This window comes from Cervus elaphus, chromosome 9 (genome assembly GCF_910594005.1).
Source record: "Cervus elaphus chromosome 9, mCerEla1.1, whole genome shotgun sequence".
In the NCBI taxonomy this organism is placed as follows: Eukaryota; Metazoa; Chordata; class Mammalia; order Artiodactyla; family Cervidae; genus Cervus; species Cervus elaphus.
Genome location: NC_057823.1, coordinates 41,985,122 through 42,010,032, shown reverse-complemented (window position 1 = coordinate 42,010,032; position 24,911 = coordinate 41,985,122). Strand labels below are relative to the sequence as shown.

The following is a 24,911-nucleotide window of genomic DNA, read 5'->3' as shown; positions in this document are numbered from 1 at the left end:
TCCTCTGCATTGGCAGGTGGATTTTTAACCACTGGACCACCCGGGAAGAACCTTCTGGTTTTATTTCTAAATTTTCATTGGAGTATAATTGATTTATAATATTGTGTTTCAGGTGTACGGCAAAGTGAATCAGTTATATGTATACATATATCCACGCTTATTTTTTTTAAGATTGTGTTCCCGTACAGGTCATTAAGAGCGTTGAGTGGAATTCCTTGTGCTGTCCAGCAGGTTCTTATCCGTCATCTATCATTTCCATAGTAGTGTGTATGTCAGTGTCAATCTCCCAATTTATCCCTTCCCCACCCATCATCCCCTAGTAACCATGTTTGTTTTCTACATCAGTGTCTCTATTTCTATTTTGTAAACAAGTTCATGTGTACCTGAAAGGATCCTCAGGCTTTGCACAGAAAGCCAGTCTTGTGAGGCAGCCTCCCTGGGTTCTTACACCCCATCCTACCTCCTGCCCCAGAGAAACTATAATAAGGCTGGAGCCTTCCAGGGCCATGTTCTCCAGTTCATGGGCAGATTCTAGATCCTGGCTGATGGCAGCATCCAAGGGCTTTGCCAGTTTGTGAAGGACTACTGCATCACTTAGAGACCAATGTCTGCCATGTCACTCTCATTACCAAGTACAACTGGGAGGTGATATGGCCGCTGAGAAGCAAAGTCTGGACTGGAGCATGAGTGTGTCCATGAAGAGGTTCCATGAAGAGGTTCCTAAAGGACAAGAGCAAGCCTATGGACCAGACCAGTACCTGTCCCTCCAGCCCCTCATCACGGCAGCCCACTGTGCCCTTGTAGAGTTGATGGCCAAGCTGTGCTGCTCACTGCTTTTCCAGTGATTAGAGGCTGTGCATCCACAATATCAACACCTCATTCAGCAAATGTGGAAGCACTTCCCCATGCAGGGCTTCTGGGGATACGACGCTGAGGATATCCCAGGGTCTACTGGGGCCTTACTGTCTCCTGGGCAGCAGTTGTCCTCCTACAGGAAGGGCTGAAAATTAGCTTTGAAAAAATTAACTTTAAGCAAGAGCATGTAGCACTTGTCTTGATTCCATTTCTAGTGGCACCCATATATATCTCCATCTCTTCATTTGGAAAATGAGGGTAAATTTTTTAATGGACAAGTTGAATTTATTTCTTGGAGCCTTTTTTGAAAACTTGAAGTCACCACAAATCAACCTCATATAACTCCATTGACATATAAGGAACAGCTCCATTAATATCATCATGTTTTACAGAAAGTTCAAAGTAAGAGTAATTTAGCACCAAACATGATGGAGAACCTGCTGTGCACCCCACACTCAAATGTGTGTGATCTCAGCTAACCAACCTTCCTTCCTTTCCTTGTGGTTTTTAACACTCTCTAAGCAAAACTCTTTGCTAAACTCTTCAGCATATTACAGTTTATCTCTGCAGTTAGTGAATTTCCAGAACGTCAAAGATCAGACGTATAGAAGAGTCATTTGACCGGCAGTAGAGGCCACCCAGGTGAAGCATTTCAAGCAGGGGTAGAGTGGAGTCCTCACCTCACAGAGAGAAGTTTCAGGCTCCAAGGGCAGGGTGATGGCAAGTGTGAAAACCCAGGTGTTCTGGGTTCCCAGAGCAGAAGCCCTAGGCTACAAGTATTCCTTGCTCAGGGTTTGCCCCCCAGAAATAAGGGGTGGGGGGAACAGGGACAAGGAATGTGCTCTCACCCTGGAAAGGATAAAAGGCCTAATCAAACTTGGGTACCCCATGTGGCTCCTCCTGGTCCAAGGTGTGGATGTTGAGACCCTCTGGCAGGAAGTTCCAGCACCCTGCATCCCACCTGTAGCCCTCTCTTTCCCTCCATCAGCACCCTCTTCATGGGTTTGCTGGGCTTCCCAGGTGGAGCTAGTAGTAAAGAACCTGCCTGCCAGTGCAGGAGATGTAAGAGACGTGAGTTTGATCCCTGGGTTAGGAAGGCACAACAACCCACTCCAGTATTCTTGCCTTGCTCCCATGGACAGAGGAGCCTGGTGGGCTACAGGCCATAGGATGGCAAAGAGTCGGACATGGCTGAAGTGACTTAGCATGCACGCACACATGGGTTTGCTACCATAAAGCAAGTTTCTCAGATAAAGTTGCCAGGACCATGGTCATTTTAGCTTCTCATGCTTACTGGCCTGGAGTCCTCATCCATTTCCACTCTTCTCTCTCCTTCCAGCCCCATACATACCCCAGGGTCCTTCCTGACTGTGAACCTGGACCACCTTTAGTATCTCTTCTCTCGCCTCATTTTACTCTAAAGGTGAGTTAAGCAGACCTCGAAAGGTGGGAAAGGTGTGAGAGAGGGCAAGACCTCCAGGTTGGAGCACTCTGAGGTTCCTTCCTGCTCTCAGGCAATGCTCCCCCACCTGTTCACCAACTTTCTTTCTTCCTTCTCTCCTCAAAGATCTCAGGCCAGAGCAGTGAAGACTTTGATCAGGGAGCCTATGGTGGATGAAGGGTAGTGAAGGATAAAATTGTGAAGGGTGAGAATTGAAAAGCTCTCACTGCCTTTACCATGTAGCCATGGTAAAAAGAAACCACCAGAATCTGTTTACAACCTGTGTGATCACCAAACTATAACCATTCTCCCTGTGACCACAGCTCTGAAAGTCAGCCGGTCAGCCAGAGCCCTGAAAGTAAACACTCTCAACTCTGAAAATCCCCAACCTCTGAGCACTGTGCTTCTGCAAAACCCACATCAATCACTCTCGCTTTGCTTAAAGAGACAGTGTCTTATAAGCTGTCCATGCTTAATCTCAGCTTTTAAGTTTTCCTTTCTTCCTTTAACAAGGGGTTTATGCAATCAAATGAGGTCCTCTGAAATCCAGGTTGCCTGGGTTCTCTCTGTAGAAGCCAACATATACTACAAGAGCCTGTGGAAGTCCTGGCTGTAGAAATCCTGGCCCAGACTCACTCCACAAAAGTAATGAATGTTGTTTATGCTAATGTTGCTAATTTCAGAATTGTTGATTATTGTATTAACTGACTGAGATAGAAGGTAATTGATTTTGACAACTTAACTTTGACGGTGAGCCTCCCATCCTTCTAGGAGTAGACCTGGGATTCTGCTCCAGCGTCTGGGTGCTCAGCCCTGATGGTGAGCTGTTCTACAACGAGGGATCAGGGATTCTGAGGGTCTCAGATGCACCTCCAGGAGAATTCAGCCCTCAGCTCTCATGAGAAGTATTTGATGGAGAATCATCCCTGGATGTCTGGACGGAGATCCAGAGGAGAGAATGGAGCCAGGGATGGGGAAGAGTTTGGCCAATGTCCCTAAAACAAGGACCTTAGGTGAATGGGCCACTGAACCAAGACTAAGTAACCAGGCAAGTAGAGGAGGTCTAGGGGAAATTCTAGAAACACTGCTGATCCCAGGGTGAGCAGCAAGTACATAGCAGGGTGCTGGATGGGTGCCCAGACCTCTCAGAAAGCCCTTCCCATGGGGCTGCTAGATGAGGATGGCCTCTTGGGGTCTTTCTCTTCCTCCCTCACAGAGCCAGTGTCCTACCCTCTACCTGGACCCAGGGACAGCTGTCAGTACTCACTGTAAATTCCCATTAGGCAATGGCCAATCCCTTCCAGTGTCTCCTCTAAACTTCTATCATAGCACTTAGAGTGCCCTGTGGTCCTTATGCACTTTAAGAGTGCTTGAGAGCCTGGAGTCTGGACTCAGATTGCCTGGGTTCAAATCTTAGCTCAGCTTCTTACAAGCTGCCTGAATTAACCTCAATCTGCTTCACTTTACCCATCTTCGAAATGGAGAAATAATGATGGTCCTGCCTCAGAGGTTATTGAGTGGAATGAACGGCAGCTGTAAGTAAAGGGTCTGGACCAGGACCTGTCTGATCCATCCTCCGTTACTTATGCGTTGGTGTTGGCTGTTTACTAGGATAATGAATGTAAATCACCTTCTTCCAGACTGTGGACTTTCTCCTGGCAGTAACCTTACCTGGTTCCTGCCTGTGCCAAGTACCTGCTGCAGAGCAGTTGAATGGATGGTTGGATCTGACTGTTTACACCTTGAGGCCAGCATGCAGATTCCTTAGTTCTGCACTCAAGACCCTCTGTGATTAGGCCCCCAGCAACCCTCAGCTCTGTGATCTTTCCTTCCACCACCCCCCCCCATTTCCCATTGCTCCCCACACACCACTCTACTTGCATTTCCCTGCCCAGAATTGCCTTTGATCCTACACCTTCATCTTCCTTGCCCCCTTTGTCAAGAACCAGGTCAATTCTCACCACCTCTAAGGGCCTGACCCCTCTTCCTGCTCAGGATCCAAGTCTTACCAGTGGTGGGTATCAAAGCCCCATCAGAATATCTCTCCTTGTTACAAATATTTTATAACATCATTTTCTTTCTGAAGAGAAATTCAAAGATAATTTAATCTGTATACCCATAGAACTTTTGCCTTTCTATATAGTTTAGGGGTTCTCACCACAAGAATACTAAAGTGGTTTGCCATTCCCTCCTCCAGTGAACCATGTTTTGTCAGAACTCTCCACTGTGACCCATCTGTCTTGGGTGGCCCTGCATGGCATGACTCATAACTTCATTGAGTTACCCAAGCCCCTTTGCCACAACAAGGCTGTGAGTTATGAAGGCAGAAGGAGAAGAGGGTGACAGAGGATGAGATGGTTGCACGGCATCATTGACTCAATGGACATGAACTTGGGCAAATTCTGAGAGATGGTGAGAGACAGGGAGGCCTGGCGTGCCACAGTCCATGGGGTTGTAGAGTCCGGCTTGGCGACTGAACAACAACCCACAGAATTATAAATTGGAGTCAATGTAGTGCTGTAATTATAACAAAAAGTATTAAAAATTAAACTACAATATGTAAAATAATAGCATGTGTTTGAATAGTTAAATGTTTTAGTTGACTATACAAAATAAACTGATGACATAGGGAGTTACATGTATGCAAAAAATTTCTGTAAATATGACAGCTATAAATGCAGACTGATCTGAGTATGCAGTGTGGACAATCTGGAGTATCCCTGAGGGTAACACAGCTCTACAGAAAGCCTCTCTTGGTAAAGTACCCCACAGCACAAAGTACAACTTCTCTTTCATCTGCAGCACAGCTGCCTTCCTGAAAGATTCAGTGTGTACAAAGGAAGCAAAAATGACAGTTACAGGCCCATCATGCCCTATAGCCAACTGTCCTGGTTTGTACATGGCTGACGGGTCTACTGGGATGCAGAACCTTCAATACTAAAACCAGGACAGTTAGTTATCCTACTTTACACCTTGAAACAAACCAAAGCTAACTGGGTTGATTTCTTTGATTTGGCCCCCCCAAATAAACCTGGCTTATCTAGAAAAATAACTTTCAAAGCTATGTCAAACCTAGACAGTATATTAAAAAGCAGAGACATCACCTAGCCAACAAAGGTCTATATAGTCAAAGCTATAGTTTTTCCAGTAGTCATGTATGGATGTGAGAGTTGGACTATAAAAAAGGCTAAGCACTGAAGAATTGATGCTTTTGAATGTGGTGCTAGAGAAGACTCTTGAGAGTCCCTTGGACAGCAAGGAAGTCAAACCAGTCAATCCTAAAGGAAATCAACCCTGAATATTTATTGTAAGGACTGATGCTGAAGCTGAAACTCCAATACTTTGGCCACCTGACATTAAGAGCCAACTCATTGAAAAAGACCCTGATGCTGGGAAAGATTGAGGGCAGGAGGAGAAAGGAGTGACAGAGGATGAGATGGTTGGATTTCATCAGCAACTCAAAGGACATGTATTTGAACAAGCTCTGGGAAATGGTGAAGGAAAGGGAAGTCTGTAGAGGTATAGTCCTCTACAAAGAGTCAGGCATCACTGAACAAGAGAAAAACAACAATGTCTGCAGCTATGTCACAATCTTTGTGAATATAATAATCATATCATAATGCAGATTCATTAATTTTGTAGGTTTTTTCCTTTACATACATATTTTTATTTGCTTAAACTTTCTGATGCCCACCTTCCTCTATTCTTTTCACTCCATGTGTTCTTTTGACAATATGAAAACTCAACAAACATTGTATTCTAGACTCAGATCATTACAGTCTGGTTCTTTTCCTCCTGTTAGCTGGCAGGACACCATTTGTGTGGTGGTCCCCAGACAGGACTGCACATCTGACACTCCTGCTCCCTCCCTGTGATGTGAAAATTGCTCCCCTCACTAACCCCAATCAGGATCACCAGAGCCCTCCCTATGAATTTTCCAATATCAGAGAATGCTGGGCTGAAAACCATTTGTCTGAATATGAGAGTCCCTGGTGAAAATTCAGGGGTTCTGTGAACCCAGATAAGGAAAATAACCTTTATTTTCACTAACTTCTATTTGAGATTTAGCCTTTCGTCCCTGATGGATGGAGGTAAGAAAGCTCAGTGAGGTTAGCAGGAGCGGTTGGGTCCCCAGCAGAAACCACAAGAGTTTTTGAATCACTACAGAGTTGTCGGAGACACCTCTCGACTTGCCAGACGGCTGTAACTTGAGCTTCGCCACCTGATCTCCTTTCGTGAGGTGGTATACACGAAAGGCTGTAAGGCTGTATTTCACAATTAATCGATGGGGTTTGGTGCCTGTTTTTCATCCGAGGCCCAGCAGAGGGAGCCATCGAGGAGCGGCGGGGGGGGCGGTCCCAGGGGTGCGGTGGCGTCGCAGTCGGAACCTGGTCAGCGTCTGAGCCTGAGCCAGGATGGGTTCGCACCCTCCGCGGCCCAGAGGGAGCTGAGCGCTCACCCGCCGGGCACCCGGGAGGGGACGGGCCGGCGTTAGCACAACTGCAGGCGGACCCCCCGGGGACCGGCGCCCTCGGGCGGCGCGTGAGGCTGGCGACCAGGTGGCCTCGGAGATCCGGGAGGGCGCGGCACCCGCGGCCGCCGCCGCCACCACTGCTGCGGCTGCTGTTACTGCTGTCCGGACCGGTGCTGAAGGGCGCGGCAGGTAACCCGGGGCGGCGGGGGCCGGGGGCGCTGCTAGGGAAAGATCCTCCAAGAATACAGAGGCCATTCCGGGTTTGGAGGCGAGGAGAGCATGGTCAGTCGGAGAGGTGACCCAAGATAGCCGAGGCCACAGCTTCCCGGGGATCCCTTGGCCCGTATGGAGGACGCCGCTCGCACTCGGCTCCCAGACCTGGTCCTCGAGGATGGCCCCGGGGAAAAGCTCCTCGAGGGCAGGAATCTGAGTGCGGCCTTGGAATCTGCACAAGCCTCTGCTTGCTTGCTCGACGAGGCACCTGCCCATCGCTATAGGTCTCCCTGGCTCCCTGCAGAGGTTATCTCGGGTTGCCCGGGCAACTCCTTGTTGAGGTAGCGGATGAGGGGAGCAGCAAGGATTTTTTTGACTTGGCGGGGAATTTCCATCCTTTTCCAATTTTCATTCTGCACGCAGAATTGCAGGGCTGATCCTCTCCCCGCCCCTCCCCTGCCGGATTCCCGACCACCCCCACCGAGCACCACCCATCCTAAATGCCCAGAGGCCTGAAGATTATTAGCACAGACCGGGAGTGTCCACCGTCACGGCAGTAATAATAGCTGATGTCCTTTATTCCAGGCTCTGTACTAAAGGCTTCAAGTACAAGAAGCCATTTCGGCTGTAGAAAATTCAAAATGTACGATTTACAGATTTAAAATAGGGCCCGGAAAGGACGCTAGGGGGCAACACTGGGATCCAGATTCGGAGATTTTTTTCCTTTTTTTTTTTTTCAGTTTTTAACCATATTTGTTCTTGGGCCTTGTCTCAGAATGCCTTTTACACATAAGTGAAATACATATGATTCCAAAGGATCCAAATTATATTTTTATAAGCTATTAAAATTTTTAGCTATAAATATAAATTTGTGATATGTAATATATGTGCTTCTAAGATAACACATTAAAATCAGCCATTAGATAGCAACAATTCCCAGAATTTGTAAGTATTGAGGGTAAAGCATATTTACAGGTGTCTGAAACCACTGTCTTGTGGTTGGAAAACATCTGTGGATTCTATCATGCACCACTGCACAGGTTCTGCTAATCCTGCTGAACTTCCATTCAGCATGGAAGATGGGCCAAACTTCAGCTAGAGCTTAGTGAAAATAAAGAGGTTATTTTTTTCCTCCAAGTTGAGGCTCTTGAATGCAATAGGAGGATTCAGGGCTTCCCTGGTGGCTTAGTGGTAAAGAATTCACCTGCAAAGCAAAGGAGGCACACGTGTAAAGAACAGACTTTTGAACTCAGTGAGAGAAGGCAAGGATGGGGTAATTTGAGAGAATAGCACTGAAACATGTACATTACCATATGTAAAACAGATGACCAGTGCAAGTTTGATGCATGAAGAGGGACAACCCAGAGGGATAGAGTGGGGAGGGAGGTGGGAGGCAGGTTTGATGGGGGGAACACATGTATACCTGTGGCCGATTCATGTTGATGTATGGCAAAAACCAGCACAATATTGTAAAGTGATTATCCTCCAATTAAATTAATTTTTAAAAAATAATGGTATAATAAATGTCCTTGAACGTAAAAAATGTAGGGGAGGATTTCTGTATCTGGGTGTTCTGTTTCATATACTAAATATACATCTGTTCTCAGAAAATGAATATGTATTTCTCCAAAGATGTATATGCATGTTCCATTTCTCCTATTAAATATATAATCTGTTTGTTTTTTTTTAATGAAGGAAATGGCAACCCATTCCAGTGTTCTTTAAACAACAAACAGATGTTTGTCAAATGAGTAATATTGCAAAGGGAGAGGTCAGGGTTGCCTAGCTGAGCAGCGGGGCAGGGCCGAGCCAGGCAGGAGTGCATGGGTTCTCCTTCTGGCAGCATATGAGCATCACCTGGGAGGTTTCAACGCCTACCAGTGTCCAGCCCTCCTTTACCTCCAAACCAACTAAATCCATGTCAATGGCAGGATTGTCAAAGCTGCCGGGTGGTGTTAGGCAGCCAGATGGAGACATCCCAGTCCTGGCTGCTCTCCTGGCTTTGTGCCTGCCTGCTGGGGAAGTTTCCCATCACTCCTGAGGCAAGACCCCCATGTTCCTCTTCCCTTCCAATGTACCTCTCATTGTTGTCATTCCATACTATCTCTCCCAGCAAACACAAGGGTGGGAAGGATGTTTATGCCTTAAGATTCATACTATCCTTTTCCATTTTCCCCTTGCAGAGAGTCCTTGGGGGCTGCCCTTCTTGGCCGATGACCCAGTTTCCATGGCAAAGGTGGTGATGGCAGACCTGGCACAGCAGAAGGTGGAAAACAAGTCATGGCCTAGAGGTAAGACCTTGCCCGCCTGCTGAAGAAAGGATAGGATGGTGGAGGCCAGGAGCCCCCTGCCTGGAGGAGGCCGTGTCCACTGTCTAGGAATCTGGAGGACTGTCTTGGGGTGGGGAAACTCTGCCAGGATGAGGATACAGAGGCCAGGGCCTCCAGACAGTGTCCCAGGGGCTGAGACCTGGCCTCCAGAGAGCTGACCCAAGCATCTTTCCCCACCTCACCCCAAACTCCAGCTCTCTCCTTCCCAAGGCCACCTCTCCCTTCAGAATAGGGAAGGACTGAGCCTGAGAAGGTGCTGTCTCCATGCCTATTGTTTAGTCGTTCAGTCACGTCTGACCCTTTGTGACCCCATGGACTGCAGCCCACCAGGCTCCTCTGTCCATGGGATTTCCCCAGCAAGAGTACTCAAGTAGGTTTCCATCTCTTTCTCCAGGGAATCTTCCTGCCCCAGGGATTTAACCTGAGTCTCCCGCACTGCAGGCATTTTTTTTTTTAACCACTGAGCCATCTGGGAAGCCTGCCCCATGCCTGTACTTTTTCCTTATGTTCATTATCTCATTGGATGCTCAAGCACTGTGGAGCAGGTCAGTTAATTGAGCCTGCCTACAGATGAGGAAACCAAGGCCTGGAGAATTGAAATAACTTCCTCAGAGCCATGCAGCTAGGGACTGGCAGTGCCATATGGATCATAGGGGAGGTGGGGCAGATGCAAAAAAGTCTCCTGGCCTGGGTGGGAAAGGGGCTGGCTCCTCCCTCCCCAACCATGGCCAGAGGAAGAAGGAGGCTAGGCTAATGGGACGCAGGACTGCTTCTTTTTGAAGACCAGCCATGTGGCCAAGAGACTAGGAACAGCAGCGGAGAGTTAGGGTGGAAGTGGGGGAAAACTAATGTTCACGCAGGCCCTGAAACAACAGTGGCATGTAGCAACTTCCTTAGGCCATGTCACTGCAGGAGTAGATACTGCTGGATGCCTGCCGTGTAGCCCCCACTTCCTCCTGCCTTGGTCCCACAGTGCCTGGCACTGACCCCAGCCTGGCAGGTGGTATCGCCTCCAAAGCCAGGGAGGTGGCCTTCCTCAGCTGCTTTTGCTTCACTCTGGGCTGCAGCCCAAGGCATGATGATCCCACTTGGGTCCAGTTAGCAGGTGGGAGTCTAGTTCCAGCTGAGATCGTTCTCCTAGGCAAAAATGGCAATGAGCAGTGTGTGAGCCCCCACAGAGAGCAAGCTGGACTCTCAAGACTATCTGGTAGGCAGAGCAGAAACTGGTGGGATTTTCAGGGAGGGAAGGGTGACAGGTGCCTCACTGGGTACATGGGAAGCAGTACCTGAAAGTCAACTGAGGCAGGCCACAGTCATGAACTTGTCCTAAAAAGCAGGTCCCTGACTCCCAGGATGGGTACCAGATGCCAGGATATAGGCCATGGTAAGTAGTCCAGGGCAGAGCAGATGCCAGGAACCAGAGCCCTCATGGCAAGGAGGGCCAGGCCGGATCTGGACAAGCCTGGGAAGGATTCAGAATTCAGCCCTTTCCTTCACCCCCACATCTGCTACACTGAATCACAGCACCATTTTATTTTTCCCTGCCTTCTTGCAGCAGCCTCAGGACACCTGACATACGCTTCTAACTTGGGACCTTTGCACTGGCTCTCCCCTCTGCAGACCTGGAATACTGTCGGATCCTTAAATGGCTATTCCTTCCTGTCTTTTAAAAGGAAATCCCTTTTTGAGGAGGCCTATCCTGCCTGTTCTAGAACTGTATTTCTTGGCACATAGTGCCTTCCTGCATCTTTCTGTGCTCCATCTTCACATCACCTTCTCTGACCTTCTTGGAATCTCCCTCTACCTCCCTTTCCTAAGGACACATTTAGGGCCTGCCTAGACAATCTAGGATAATCTCTTCATCTCAAGACCCTTAATTTAATCTGCAAAACTCCTGTTACCGTATAAACTAACATTCAACAGTTGCAGGGATATCTTGGGGGGCATTATTCAGCCTACCCCACTATGCTTTCTGAGCTGTGGAGAAGGAGGCAGGACCGGAGGCCCAGCTTGTACGGCTTCCTCACTACCCAGGAGTCCCAGCAGCTACCCAAAGACACAGGATCTTTTTTGTCCCTCACTTCCAGGTCAGGTAGAGCTGCTGCAGATCAGAGCCAAGGAGTGAGTGGATCACCTTGACATGGAGAAATCATAGCCTCTGTTCTCCCCCAAAGACCTTTGTGCCCATTCGCAGCTGCCAGCACAGGAGTACCCCCACACTGATCTTAACTCAAAGATGTGCAAGGAAACAGCACCATGAGAGATAATTCAGTCATCTCCCAGGAGGCCCACACCAGTTCAGGCCTGATTAACCCTTCACTCAAACACTCCTAACATTGACCACTCTTGCCTCCCATGAGGAGGTTTCCCCAGGCATGATAAGAGAGCATCCCTTTTCTCAGTTTAGAAAAAGGCAGCAGTCCCTGGGGAGAGAATCTGGGCTGCCCTCGTTCTAATGCATGCTTTTGAGTACTACACTTGGTCTCCCCTTGGCCTTGATTCCCTTATCTGTAAAATGGGGCCAATCACACTGACCTCTTAGGTTTATTGTAAGGATGAAGTAAGGTAGTGAATGAAGAGGAGTTAAACCAGTGCAGATACAATGGTCACTCCAAAAATGGCAACTCTTGATTATCCTCATACCATTCATGTTCTTGTTTTTTGTCCAGTACAGCAACTTCCAGCTGTGTGCTAGGCCCTGGGTAAATAGAGGGCAGATGGACTTCCCACCCTCATGAAATCCATAGTTTCACAGGGAGCACAGGGCACTCTTGAGATCCCTCTGTGAGACATCAGGCTGAAATCAGGAGGACTTCCTGGAGGAAGGGATGCCTGACTGCAACCTGAGGTGTGGAGAGTGGCTGAGAGAAAACAGAAAGGGGGATGCCTGGGGCAGAAGAAACAGCAGGTACAGAGGACCTGGGCAGAGTTTGGTATAGCCTGAATTAACAAGGAGGCAGTAAAAAGAGAGCTGTGAGTATAGAGATGTGTTTGACTCCTTTCACATGTGAATGTTCAACCAATGAGCACCCACTGTATGCCAGAAGCTGTTCTAGGTGCTGGGGAAACAGAACAATCTAACAGGAATCCCTGCCCTTGGAGAGCTGACACTGCAGAGGCAAGAGTCCATTAACAAGACAAACAAATGCGTACTCTCTAGTCAGTGCAAATGCATACTCTCTCCAGTGCTCTGGAGAAAAATAACACAGAGACAGGAGTGTTAGGGGATAAAAACTTCTGAGCAAAAGTTTTTTAAAAGTTAAGTACGAAAGTAAGCCAGGGATATCTCAGAAATGTGACCTGAGTTTAACATACAGCGCTTATTTGAATAGCTTGAGTCAGGACTGACTGCTAAGTAGATTTCATCTCCAGCACCAAGTTAAATCAATGAGTTTGGAGTTATGGTAGAGAGGCAGCATTGGACTCAAAGAGATAAGAGATCAACTAGTCTTAGGCCTCCCTGGTGGCTCAGATGGTAAAGAATCTGCCTGCAATGCCGGAGACCTGGGTTTGATCCCTGGGTTGGAAGATCCTCTGGAGAAGGAAATGGCAACCCACTCCAGGTTTCTTGCCTGGAGAATCTCATGGACGGAGGAACCCGGTGGGATACAGTCCCTGGGATCACAAAGAGTCGGACACGACTGAGTGACTAACACACAGTAATGTCTGCTGTGGGAACAGAAGGGAGTGGGGAATGGAGTCAAGGTGCCACCAGCTTGGCAGTAATGGTTCAAGCTAAGAATGATGTCCAGCCTTTCTCAAGCATGTCCGGGAAATGAATTAAGCTTAATTAACCATATCAATTGAGCTCCCAAGCAACCAACTTTTTAAAAATATCCCACCCTTTTTGTGAGAAATTGGAAACCAGACAATCACACTCACTAGAGATGAATACAAAGTATGAGTAAGTAGGCCCTGCATGAGGAGCTGAGAAGCTTTCTGAGAATAAAGTCCATAAGCCGTAATACGTGAACTTTGGCCTCAGTGTTCAACTGGTGCTGTCTATATTTAATCTCTTTGGATGCCCTTATATATTTTTTTTCACTGAAATTGCTAGTGCTTACTCTTGCTAATAGGACTTCCCTTGTGGCTCAGACGGTAAAGTGTCTGCCTACAATGAGGGAGACCCGGGTACGATCCCTGGGTCGGGAAGATCCTTTGGAGAAGGAAATGGCAACCCACTCCAGTACTCTTGCCTGGAAAATCCCATGGACGGAGGAGTGTGGTAGGCTACAGTCCATGGGGTCGCAAAGAGTCGGACACGACTGAGCAACTTCACTTCACTTCTTCACTCTTGCTAATGGACTTCCCAGGTGGCGCTAGTGGTAAAGAACCCACCTTTCAGTGCAGGAAACATAGGGACTCGGGTTTAATCCCTGGGTTGGGAAGAGCCCCCGGAGGAGGGGCAACCTACTCCAGTTTTCTTGCCTGGAGAATCCCACGGACAGAGGAGCCTGGTGGACTACAGTCCATGGGGTTGCAAAGAGTTGGACATGACTGAAGCAACTTAGCACACGCACACACATTCTTGCTCGTGATGAATTCTCTTGGGTAAGTTTCTACAGCCAACCTCACCCAGCACACTGAGGCCTGGTGCAGACCCTGGTGGTCTATGTGAACCCAAGACCAGTTTGTGTTTCCACAGGGACGCACTTCCTCCGCTACCACTACCTGTACCTGTCCGAGCCGGGCCCAAGCCTCCCTAAGTTTGTGGCTGTAGGCTACGTGGATGATCAGCCTTTTATCCAGTATGACAGCCGTATGGACAAAGCTGAGCCCCAGGCTCCATGGATTTCATCCAAGAATGCCACATACTGGGAGGACGAGACCAAGAAGCAGAGGAAATGGGCAGAGATTCATCAGGTGGAGACGCGGATAGAGATGGGCTACCACAACCACAGCACCGGTGCGTTGGGTGGAAGCCCCATGCTCCTTCCTTCACCTTCTGCACACTCACTCTCCGGGCAGCTGTGCTTGTCAGAGGGTGTGGGGCAAGCCTCTGACACTTGGCTCTTCTCAGTCCACTTCCCCCACAGTCCAGCAGGGGCCTCAGGGCCTCAGAACAGTGCAGCAAGCATCATAGGAGCCGGGGGCCCATGATGTCTCCCCCTAACCCCTTGCCTGCCCCTTAGCTAACCTGGGTTCTGAAACTCAGCTGATGGGGAGAGGATTTCCCTGCCTCATCCTCACTCACGCAGTACCCCCAGGCCCTCTGGTACCGCCTCAGCTTCTCCTTCTCAGCAACAGTGCGCTTGAGCCCACCACCAGGGCTGCTGCTTATTCTGAATGAAGTGCTTATGGAGCACAGCTTGTTCACACAACACCGTCCCTGTCTGTGCCTGGATACCCAAATGCCCAGACTAAAAGCCTCAGGTCCCCAGAGGCCTCAGAATCAGTAGATACAAAGGATATAAAGGATTGAGACTGAGAAGGGCTGTGCATCAGCCAAGGGCCCCCGGGATAAGCATGGCATGACTTAGTCTTACTGTTGAGAACATTTTACACCCACAGGTGGGCTTCCCTGATGACTCAGCTGGTAAAGAATCTGCCTGCAATGTGGGTGACCTGGGTTTGATCCCTGGGTTGAGGAGATTCCCTGGAGAAGGGAAAGGCTACCCACTCCAGCATCTGGTCTGGAGAATTCCATGGACTGTATAGTTCATGGTGATGCAAAGAGTCAGACACGACTGAGCAACTTTCACATAGTGTGGGATGTGATATAAGGATGTGTCTAATTATGAACTGGGGTGTTTGTCCCACATGAGAAGCCTAGCAGGTTTCTCAACCCAGGCTGCTTATGAAAATTACTTGGGAGATTTTTATCTAAATGATGATGCCCCGTCCCTCTACTTTTTTGACATCCCTGTGGGTGGTGGGCTTCTCCCTGGCTCTCAGGGACTTGACCCACAGTCCCCACTAGTGACAACTTTCTTACCTGTACTCACAGGCATACACAGCACTCAGCGCATGTTTGGCTGTGAGATCCAGGAAGATGGCCACTCCAACAGCTTCTAGCTGTTTGGCTATGATGGGCAAGACCACCTGTCACTGGACATGGAAACTCTGAACTGGGTGACAGCTAACCCCATGGCTCTGTGGACCAAGAGCTGGTGGCAGACAGAGCGCTGCTATGCTGAGTATGACAAAGCCTACCTGGAAGGCCCCTGCCTCACCTCCCTGCACAGATACCTGGAGCTGGGAGGCCAGAGATTCACCCGGAGAGGTAAGGTTCAGCCTGTGGCTCCCATTCTCAAGAGCCATCCCATTTGACAGATAAGTCTCTGGGAAATGAGGAGGCAGGCTGCGTCCCCAGGCTGTGGCCCCCTGGCTCAGGCAAGCCCTCTGGAGTCCAGAAAGATGGCCAGCTAGCCAACAGCTTTTTGCTGCAGAGTAAGAAGAAAGCCCAGACCTCAGGTCTTTGCTCCAAATAAGATAGAGTGTGGAGTTCTGAAGTCTCCCCTGTTCCAATGTGGTCTTGGGAATAAAGTCTCTTAATCTGGGTCTCATTTTCTTCATCTGCAGGGCAAGTGGGTTAAACTAGGTCCTCCTAAAGTCCTTTGGGGATCTACCAGCCTATAACTCTGCTCCTTGGGAAAGAGATCTCAGGTTCCAGGAGAACAGCAGCCCTCACCTGTCCCTAGACCACTGGGGACTGACAGGGAAGCTGAAGCTTTTTTCCCCTTTCCTCCCCGACACCCCTCATGATAAATGTGCTCCCCAGACTCCAGGTGCATCATAAACTTCTCCTGACCCCAGCCAACCAGGGCTAGAGACACAAAGGCTGGGGTGGACACTAGGGAAGGTAGGTGCTTGGGAATGCCTAGGGTGAAAGCCTTTCTGGCTGAGGTTGCCAGGGGTGGAGCTGATCAGAACACCCAGGACACCATGGATGTCTGGCAATTGAATGGTGGGACGTGAATCAGCTGAGGTAATAGAGAGGATATTCCTCAAAGGGAGGACAGGACAGATCACATCAGGAGTAGAAGATGTGATTGTGAGAGCAGAGCATGGTGGTTCAGAGCTCAGGCATTGGAGCCTAGCCTCCAGATAACTCATCCCAGATCCAGGATTAACTGGCTGTATGACCTTGTGCCAGTTACTTGCCTTCTCTGCACTTTAGTTTCCTCATCAGTATAATGAGGATATTAATAGTAGCTCCTGCCTCTCCAAAGCACCATATTGGTGTGCATTAAATAAGTACTGTGGAACTCTCATTTAGCACCTATGTGCTAAATGCACTCATTTGTCCTATGTCCTTCCCCTGGGAGATTAGTGAGGATTCTTCACAGAAGTAGAACCAACAGGCTACATGGAGAGAGAGAAAGAGTTATATTCTAAGGAACTGGCTCATGTGACTATGGCGGCTAAGTTCCAAGATCTGCGGTTGGCAAGCTGGAGACCAAGGAGAGCCAATGTTGCAGTTCCAGTCTGAGACTAAAGGCCTGAGAACTGGGAGAACTAGTAGTATGGTTCCTTCAAATGCTAGAAAGTTTGAGGCCCAAGAAGAGTCAGTGTTTCAGTTTGAGTCTGAAGACAGGAAAAGACCAGTGTTCCAGCTCAGCAATCATGCTAGAGGAACTCCGTTACTCAACCTCTTTGTTCTGTTCAGATCTTCAGTTGAGTGTATGGACCCACTCACACTGCAGAAAGCAGTCTGCTTCACTGAGTCCAGTGATTCAAATGTTAACCTCAGGCAGAATACTCTTCAACATAAATCACAGCAAGATCCTTTTTGACCCACCTCCTAGACAAAATAATACTCTTCAACATAAATCACAGCAAGATCCGTTTTGACCTACCTCCTAGACAAAAATAAACACATGGGACTTCATTAAGCTTAAAAGCTTTTACATGGTAGAGAAAACATAAACAAGATGAAAAGACAACCCTCAGAATGGAATAAAATATTTGTAAACAAAGCAACAAAGGATTGATTTCCAAAATATACAAACAGAATATGCAGCTCAGTATTAAAAAAAAAAAAATAACCCAACCAAAAAATGAGTAAAGACCTAAGTAGACATTTCTCTAAAGAAGACATACAGATGGCCAACAAATGCATAAAAAGATGTTCAATGTTACTCATTATTCGAGAAATGCAAATCAAAACTACAACGAGGTATCATCTCACACTTGTCAGAACAACCACCATCAAAAAATCTACAAACAGGGACTTCCCTGGTGGTCCAGTATTAAGACTTTACCAGGCAAGGCAGGGGACATGGATTCAAGCCCCGTCAGGGAACTAAGATCCCACATGCTGCGAGGCAACTAAATGTGCACAACACAACTAGAGAGAAGTCCACTTGCCACAACAGAGAACCGGTGCAGCCATAAATAAATAAATATATATATATACATATATATATATATATATTTAAATCTACAAACAGTAAGTGCTGGAGAGGGTGTGGATAAAATGGAACCCTCTTGCACTGTTGGTAGGAATGTAAACTGATACAGTCACCATGGAATACAATATGGAGTTTCCTTAAAAACCTTGAAATAGAACTACCATATGACCCGGCAATCCCACTACTTGGCATATACCCTGAGAAAACTACAATTCAAAAAGACACACGTACCCCAATGTTCATTACAGCACTATTTACAATAGCCAGGACATGAAAGTGAAACTATTCGCCTCAGATTGGGACTCTAAGTCACATGGCCAGGACTTGAACACAGCCGAAACCCCACATGGGACTCCAACCATGATCTTTTCATTAGAATCACTCACCTGGTGTCTGGACTTAATAAGGAACAGTTTCTTTGTGTCTCAGCACAGAAGGAATCCAGCAAGAGGCAAAGTGATGGGTTAGCAGTAGATATATAAATATAGGACACTTAGAAGAGATGTAAGCAGGCAGGCCAGGGAGCTCTACCCTAAGGATTAAGTGGGCTACAATTTTATAGTCAAAGCAAAGGGGGAGGGAGAAAGTACCACCTTCTTTGAGTAGACATGAGATTTACATCAGTAGCTCCTCCTTTGTATCAGGCAGGAGACTGTCTGACCCATGAGGTCAAACTAGGATTATCATAGCACTTATTCAAATCAGTAGAAGGGTGGTGACATTTTTCTTCCACCTAAAGGCCCGAGGCATATCTCATGCTTGTAGTTAAGCAAGCCTGCTTCATTTCATGATGTTCCAATAGCTTTCTTGACTGATCATTAACTGAGAGTGGTCTCCCAAAGTCTCCTAGGTTTCCCCTTCTATCTATAGTACCTTACTGGGACATCTATAGCTACTTGTATAACTATTCTATTCTATTCCTCTCAGAAGCAACCTAAACATCCATCAACAGATACACAGGTAAAGAAGATGTGGTACATACATATAGTGGAATATTGTTGTTATTCAGTCACTCATTCATTTCGGATTTTTTGCGACCCCACGGACTGCAGTATGCCAGGCTTCCCTGTCCTTCACCATCTCCCGGAGTTTTCTCAAACTCATGCCCATTGAATTGGTGATGCCATCCATCTCATCTTCTGTCATCCCCTTCTCCTCTTGCCTTCTATCTTTCCCAGCATCAGGGTCTTTTCCAATGAGTTAACTCTGCATCAGGTGGCCAAAGTTTTGGAGTTTCAGCTTCAACATTAGTCCTTCCAATGAACACCCAGGACTGATCTTTAGGATGGACTGGTTGGATCTCATTGCAGTCCAAGGGACTCTCAAGAATCTTCTCCAACACCACAGTTCAAAAGCATCAATTCTTCAGCACTCAGCTTTCTATATAATTCAACTCTCACATCCATACCTGACCACTGGAAAAACCATAGCCTTGACTAGATGGACCTTTGTTGACAAAGTAATGTCTCTGCTTTTTCATATGCTGTCTAGGTTGGTCATAACTTTTCTTCCAAGGAGTAAGCATCTTTTAATTTCATGGCTGCAGTGATTTTGGAGCCCCCCAAAATAAAGTCTATCGCTGTTTCCACTGTTTCCACATCTATTTGCCGTGAAGTGATGGGACTGGATGCCATGATCTTAGTTTTCTGAATGTTGAGCTTTAAGCCAACTTTTTCACTCTCCTCTTTCACTTTCATCAAGAGGCTCTTCAGTTCTTCTTCACTTTCTGCCATAAGGGTGGTGTCATCTGCATATCTGAGGTTATTGATATTTCTCCCAGCAATCTTGATTCCAGCTTGTGTTTCTTGCAGCCCAGCATTTCTCATGATGTACTCTGCATATAAGTTAAATAAGCAGAGTGACAATATACAGCCTTGGCGTACTCCTTTTCCTATTTGGAGCCAATCTGTTGTTCCATGTCCAGTTCTAACTGTTGCTTCCTGACCTGCATACAGGTTTCTCAGGAGGCAGGTCAGGTGGTCTGGTATTCCCATCTCTCTAAGAATTTTCCAGAGTTTGTTGTGGTCCACACAGTCAAAGGCTTTGGCATAGTCAATAAAGCAGAAGTAGATGTTTTTTTGGAACTCTCTTCTACTGCGTCATGATCAGTAAATCTTTAATCCAATTTTCTGTTGATGGGCGGGGCTGTGTTTCATGGCAAATAGATGGGGAAACAATGGAAACAGTGAGAGACTTTATTTTCTGGGGTTCCAAAATCACTGCAGATGGTGACTGCAGCCATGAAATTAAAAGACACTTGCTCCTTGGAAGAAAAGCTATGACCAACCTAGACAGCATATGAAAAAGTAGGGACATTACTTTGTCAACAAAGGTCCATCTAGTCGAAGCTATGGTTTTTCCAGTAGTCATGTATGGATGTGAAAGTTGGACTATAAAGAAAGCTGAGCACCAAAGAATTGATGCTTTTAAACTGTGGTGTTGGAGAGTCTTGAGACTCTCCAACTGTTGGTCTTGAGAGTCCTTTGGACTGTGAGGAGATCAAACCAGTCCATCCTAAAGGAAACCAACCCCAAATATTCACTGGAAAGACTGATGCTGAAGCTGAAACCAATACTTTGGTCACCTGATGGGAAGAATTGACTCATTGGAAAAGACCCTGATGCTGGGAAGTACTGAAGGAAGGAAGAGAAGGGGATGACAGAGGATGAGATGGTTGGATGGCATCATCAACTCAGTGGACATAAGTCTGAGCAAACTCCGGGAGTTGGTGATGGGACAGGGAAACCTGAAGTGCTGCAGTCCACGGGGTCGCAAAGAGTTGGACATGATTGAGTGACTGAACTGAACTGATTAGGCACCTACTGTATGCACAAAGTCAAAGAGGAAGTAAATAAAGTCACTGAGAAAACCCTAGGATCTCTGTAGGAAGAAGGGGGTATGTCAGACTAGGACCCAACAGCCCCCCAGAGGAAGCTCCTTGGAGGTTGGGGACAGAAAGTCAGCCCCCCTCATGGCAATTAATAGGTCAATGCTCCTTTGTAACAGCTGGAAATCAGTCATCCCTGCCTACAACAGTAATTGGGTACATCCCCTAGACAGAGACCTCGTCCCCATTTCCTTGTCCTCCACCCTGGAAGATGCTGGAGGAGCCCAGAATTAAGCCTAAGGGATAGGCAGAGAGCAGCCACTCAGCAGTCTTCCTCCCTCCTCCTCTCCTTGCAGAACCACCCACAGTCCGGGTGACAAAGCACTCAGCCCAGGACGGGGGTACCACCCTGAGGTGCTGGGCCCTGGGCTTCTATCCACGAGACATCTCACTGAGCTGGTGGCTGGGTGAGAAGAAGTTGAATTCAAAGCTTGAGTATGTGGAGACACGCCCCAGTGGAGATGGCACCTATCAGACATGGATGGCCGTGTGGGTGCCGGCTGGGAATGAGACCCAATACATATGCCATGTGCAGCACTCCAGCCTGAATCACACGCTCACTGTGTCCTGGGGTGAGAAGCTGGGCTTGCCCGGGAGGGGCTGAGGGGGGAGAAGGGGAGGGTCCCAGGGGACCGGAGACAGTCCCATGATCTGCGAGTGCCCACTTTTCTCTGTTTTTCTTAGAAATGCCCTCTCATCCAGGACTTACGGCCATAGTTATCTCTCTCATCCTGATCTTGCTGGTGATTGGCAGTGTTGTGAGCTTGATCAAGTGCCTTCAAGGTAGGTGGGTAAGGAACAAAGGAGTGGGAAGCCCTCTGGCTGCAGAGGGCTTTTAGGGAAGGAATGTATCCTTCCCTGCCGCAGCAAGAACTGTTTTCTCCTGGGAGCAGCAACTACTGCTGAGGTCCTGCCCCCTGTCCCCCACATGTAGAAAAGCCCAAATGTCCCCACCCCACCCCAGTTGCACACCACCAGGAGGACCCTGTGGATTCCACAGTTGGGGGAGACCTGGGACTGACTTGGGAAAAGGCCCAGATAGGGGAGGAAGAGGGATGGTGGGGACCCACTCACCGGGTCTCCTGTGTTCTTTTTCTCCACAGCCAGGAATAAGGAACCTCACAAGCAAGTCCCAGGTGATTGTGGTATGGACCAGTTGGGGAGAGGAAACCCCAGATGTTCCCAACATAGCAGAGATGCCTTAGAACTCAGGATGGGGGTGGGGCATGGTGTGTATGCTTTCCCTGGCCTCAGTCCCCTGCCCCCAGGCAGAAGGGGTAGGGAGCATTCCAGAGAGCCACCATCCGGGTTTGCAAGAGGGTTGGGGAGCCTATTGGGGTCACCTCCATTCCTTTCTTCCTGCAGGTGAATAGGACCCCCATAATTCTCAAAGCCCAGCAAGATCAAGAGCTGCTCAACTCATCTGCTGACAGAAGTCACTGTCACAAATCAAGGTTGTGTTTTGTGGAGTATTAGGCTCCCCTGCACTGGCTGGCTCATGTGATCTGTGAAGGGCCCACCCAACCCAAAACTGAGCCCTCTGCATCCCCACCAGCCTTCTTACAAGCAGTCTGTGCCACTAAGATGGCTTTACCCTCTTCCTGAAGCCCTTTTAAAAGTCTAATTATTTCCAGTTTGGGGGGATGGGAAGGGGGGCCGTAGTAATCCCTCAGCTCCTCTTACACTTGACAATTTGCAGAGTGATTTCATGTTAATTGTAAATCTCACTTGAGCTTCTCAGGCACTCTATGAGTTTGGCAATGTTACTCTCATTCCCACTTGCCCAACCTGAAAACCAAGGGTCTGGGCAGTCAGGGAAAAACCAGAAAAGTATCCAAGAGTTATAGGGGCAGCATCCTGTGTGAACCTGCTAGCATCAGAAAGAAATGACTGACTGCCTGCTTCTTTTATAGGTGTGTTCTGTATATATGTATGATCTCCTTCTGTATAGATTAGAGTGTTGGGTGTGTGAGGGTATAGGAGAGGCAGTAAGGGTAGGTGTGTGAAACTGAGGAGGTGTGTTAGGGTGAGGATGTGTGGGTGTGTATGTTTGAGGGTGAGAGGATATATGGGGTGCATGTGAGGGGGAGTGTATGTGTGGTGTGTGGTATCCTTTTGTATTTGAGGAGAAGCTCAGAAGACAGGTACCTGGAGACCTGTTAGTTAGTCCCAGGCAACTGAAGGTTGGGACACAATTCAGACCATACTTTCCCTATGTCCTATCCTTTTGAATGGTTGAATTTTTACAATAGGCACAGGTTACTGATAGAGTAGGAAAAGACCCCTTTTCTCTGTGTCACATGAAAATGCCTGTGAAGGATATGTCTGGAGAAGGCCCAGCCTCACCTTTGCACGTTCAGTGGAGCAGAAACCCCTTGTCTCCTCTCTGAACAAGAATCCAGTCTCAGGGCCATTTGATGTGCTAGCAGTTGGGACTCCAGAGCCGAGGCAGAGAGAGCGCTCTCCATTGTCATAAGGACACAAGGTCAGACCCCTTCCAGAGCACCCGCTGCCTCCCTTTCAGCTGACGCCAAAGTGCAACGGAGCCTCCTGTGGGGAGTTTGAAACTTCTGTATCTACAGCCCTGGGAGGCTCAAAGGCCAAGGATGTGAACGCTTGTAATACTAGAAAAAGAATCAACCTACCCTGGTGGCCTGTAGGACCTAAGCAGTGAGCTTGTAATGATTGGCTTGTACTGAAGACATGTCTTATATGTCTGTTTTTCTCACCGATGTTGTCATGCTGTGCAAACCACATACTAAGCAGAGTTCTAGGCACTTTATTGTATGTTAGTCTCTCAGTCGTGTCCAGCTCTGTGAGACCCCATGGACTGTAGTCCACCAGGCTACTCTGTCCATGGAATTCTCTAAGCAGGAATACTGGAGTGGATAGCCATTCCTTTCTCCAGGGGATTTTCCTGACCCAGGGATCCAACCTGGGTCTTCTGCATTGCAGGCAGATTCTTTACCATCTGAGCCACCAGGGAAGCCCTTTATTTTGTACTTTATTGTATACTAAGCTATTTAGTCTTCCAAGCATGAGTGTGGGGGGTAATGAATACTTCTGTGGTACAGATGAGGAAACTGAGGCCCAGGGTCCCACAGCTGATTCATGCCAGAGCTGGGATGTGAGGACAGGCAGTCTGGCTGCTGCAGCCTGGCCACCTCACCACTGCACCAAAGCCTCAAAAATAACTGAGCTGTTCTGTAAATGGGCAAGTAAGTACAGGTCTACAATCCCTTTTTCGCAGTTCTGAAATCTACAAAAACCTCTGGAAGCTAGAAGCATCTTCCCAACTTTGTCATCAAAACATGACCTGGGAGAGGGGCAGGAGGGGAAAAAAAAAAATCCTAAAGTGAAGTGAGGTTCAGTGCTTCCACTGCCAGGGGCACAGTTTTGATCCCTAATCAGGGAACTAAGATCCCACATGCCCCACTATGGAGCAAAAAAGAAAAAGAGTCAAGTGGGGTTATTCATATTCTTCATTTACTTCCTCTAGTGTGCCTTTTCACATTTTTTCACAGAAATACTGATTTGGGGGATTATTGGATGTCACCCCAGACATCTCTGGTAGTATTATATAATATTCAGTATTCACATCTTGGTATCTTTCTAAAGCCCAAAAAATTCTAAATTCTAAACTATATCCGGCTCTAAGGGTTTCGGGTAAGGGATTATGGACCTGTATTAATAAGGTTTTGTGGTAATAAATGTGTTTTATTTTTACAGTTCTCTGGCTGTATGGTGAGACAAGTTAGAACAAAGGTCAGGTCTGGTCCCCACCAATGAGAGGCACAAGTGCCCAGGTGGACCCTCAAGGCTCCCTCAGCCCTGGGTATACTTAGGGCCTCCTGAGAAGAAGTAGAACTTTCTTCTCTGGGGATGGAGTGGAGGCAGAACGTTTTTGGGAAGAAGCAGATAGAAGGAGCCTTCTGATTAGTCTTTCTCTCTTTGAATTGCTATAGCTGGGTCACCCTTCAGTACCCCACACATAACCCCCAAGACTTCAGGCTCCTCTATAGACCCTCCAGACCCACCTCCCAGTTTTGATCTCATCCAACCAAGTGTAGCCCTTAGACTGACAATCTGCATGGCTTCTTTGATGCAAGGGGGTGGTATATTCAGGGAGTCTTAGATATAGGGTCTGGCTTCTGTAATTATGAACACTGGGCAAAATAGGCTGGAAGTTCCTGTCCAGTTCTGGGCTTCCCTGTGTCTAGGACCCTGAATACTTCTGGGACTGTGGAATTATAGGGTCATCTCTCCAAATGAGAAAAAAGGGGCAGAGAGGCCATAAACTAGAACAGTGCCATAACAGCCCCTGTAGGACAGCAGCAGGGCCCCTGGCACCTGCCCC

General features: G+C 47.8%; 2 protein-coding genes across 2 annotated transcripts; both read left to right on the top strand.

Annotated features, from left to right (window-relative positions):
* Window positions 1–650: 650 nt before the first annotated feature.
* LOC122700753 lies at window positions 651–15,813 on the top strand. Its single transcript, XM_043913810.1, has 5 exons — window positions 651–792; window positions 6,612–6,959; window positions 9,167–9,274; window positions 13,959–14,219; window positions 15,261–15,813. Exons 1-5 carry the CDS (start codon window positions 651–653, stop codon window positions 15,326–15,328), a joined length of 927 nt encoding a protein of 308 aa, XP_043769745.1. The 3' UTR covers window positions 15,329–15,813.
* On the top strand, window positions 15,368–24,285 carry LOC122699988 (H-2 class I histocompatibility antigen, alpha chain-like). The gene is made up of 5 exons (XM_043912498.1): window positions 15,368–15,536; window positions 20,851–21,126; window positions 21,239–21,337; window positions 21,658–21,783; window positions 21,920–24,285. The coding sequence occupies exons 1-5, from the start codon at window positions 15,368–15,370 to the stop codon at window positions 21,925–21,927; spliced, it is 678 nt and encodes a 225-aa protein (XP_043768433.1). The 3' UTR covers window positions 21,928–24,285.
* Window positions 24,286–24,911: the final 626 nt, after the last annotated feature.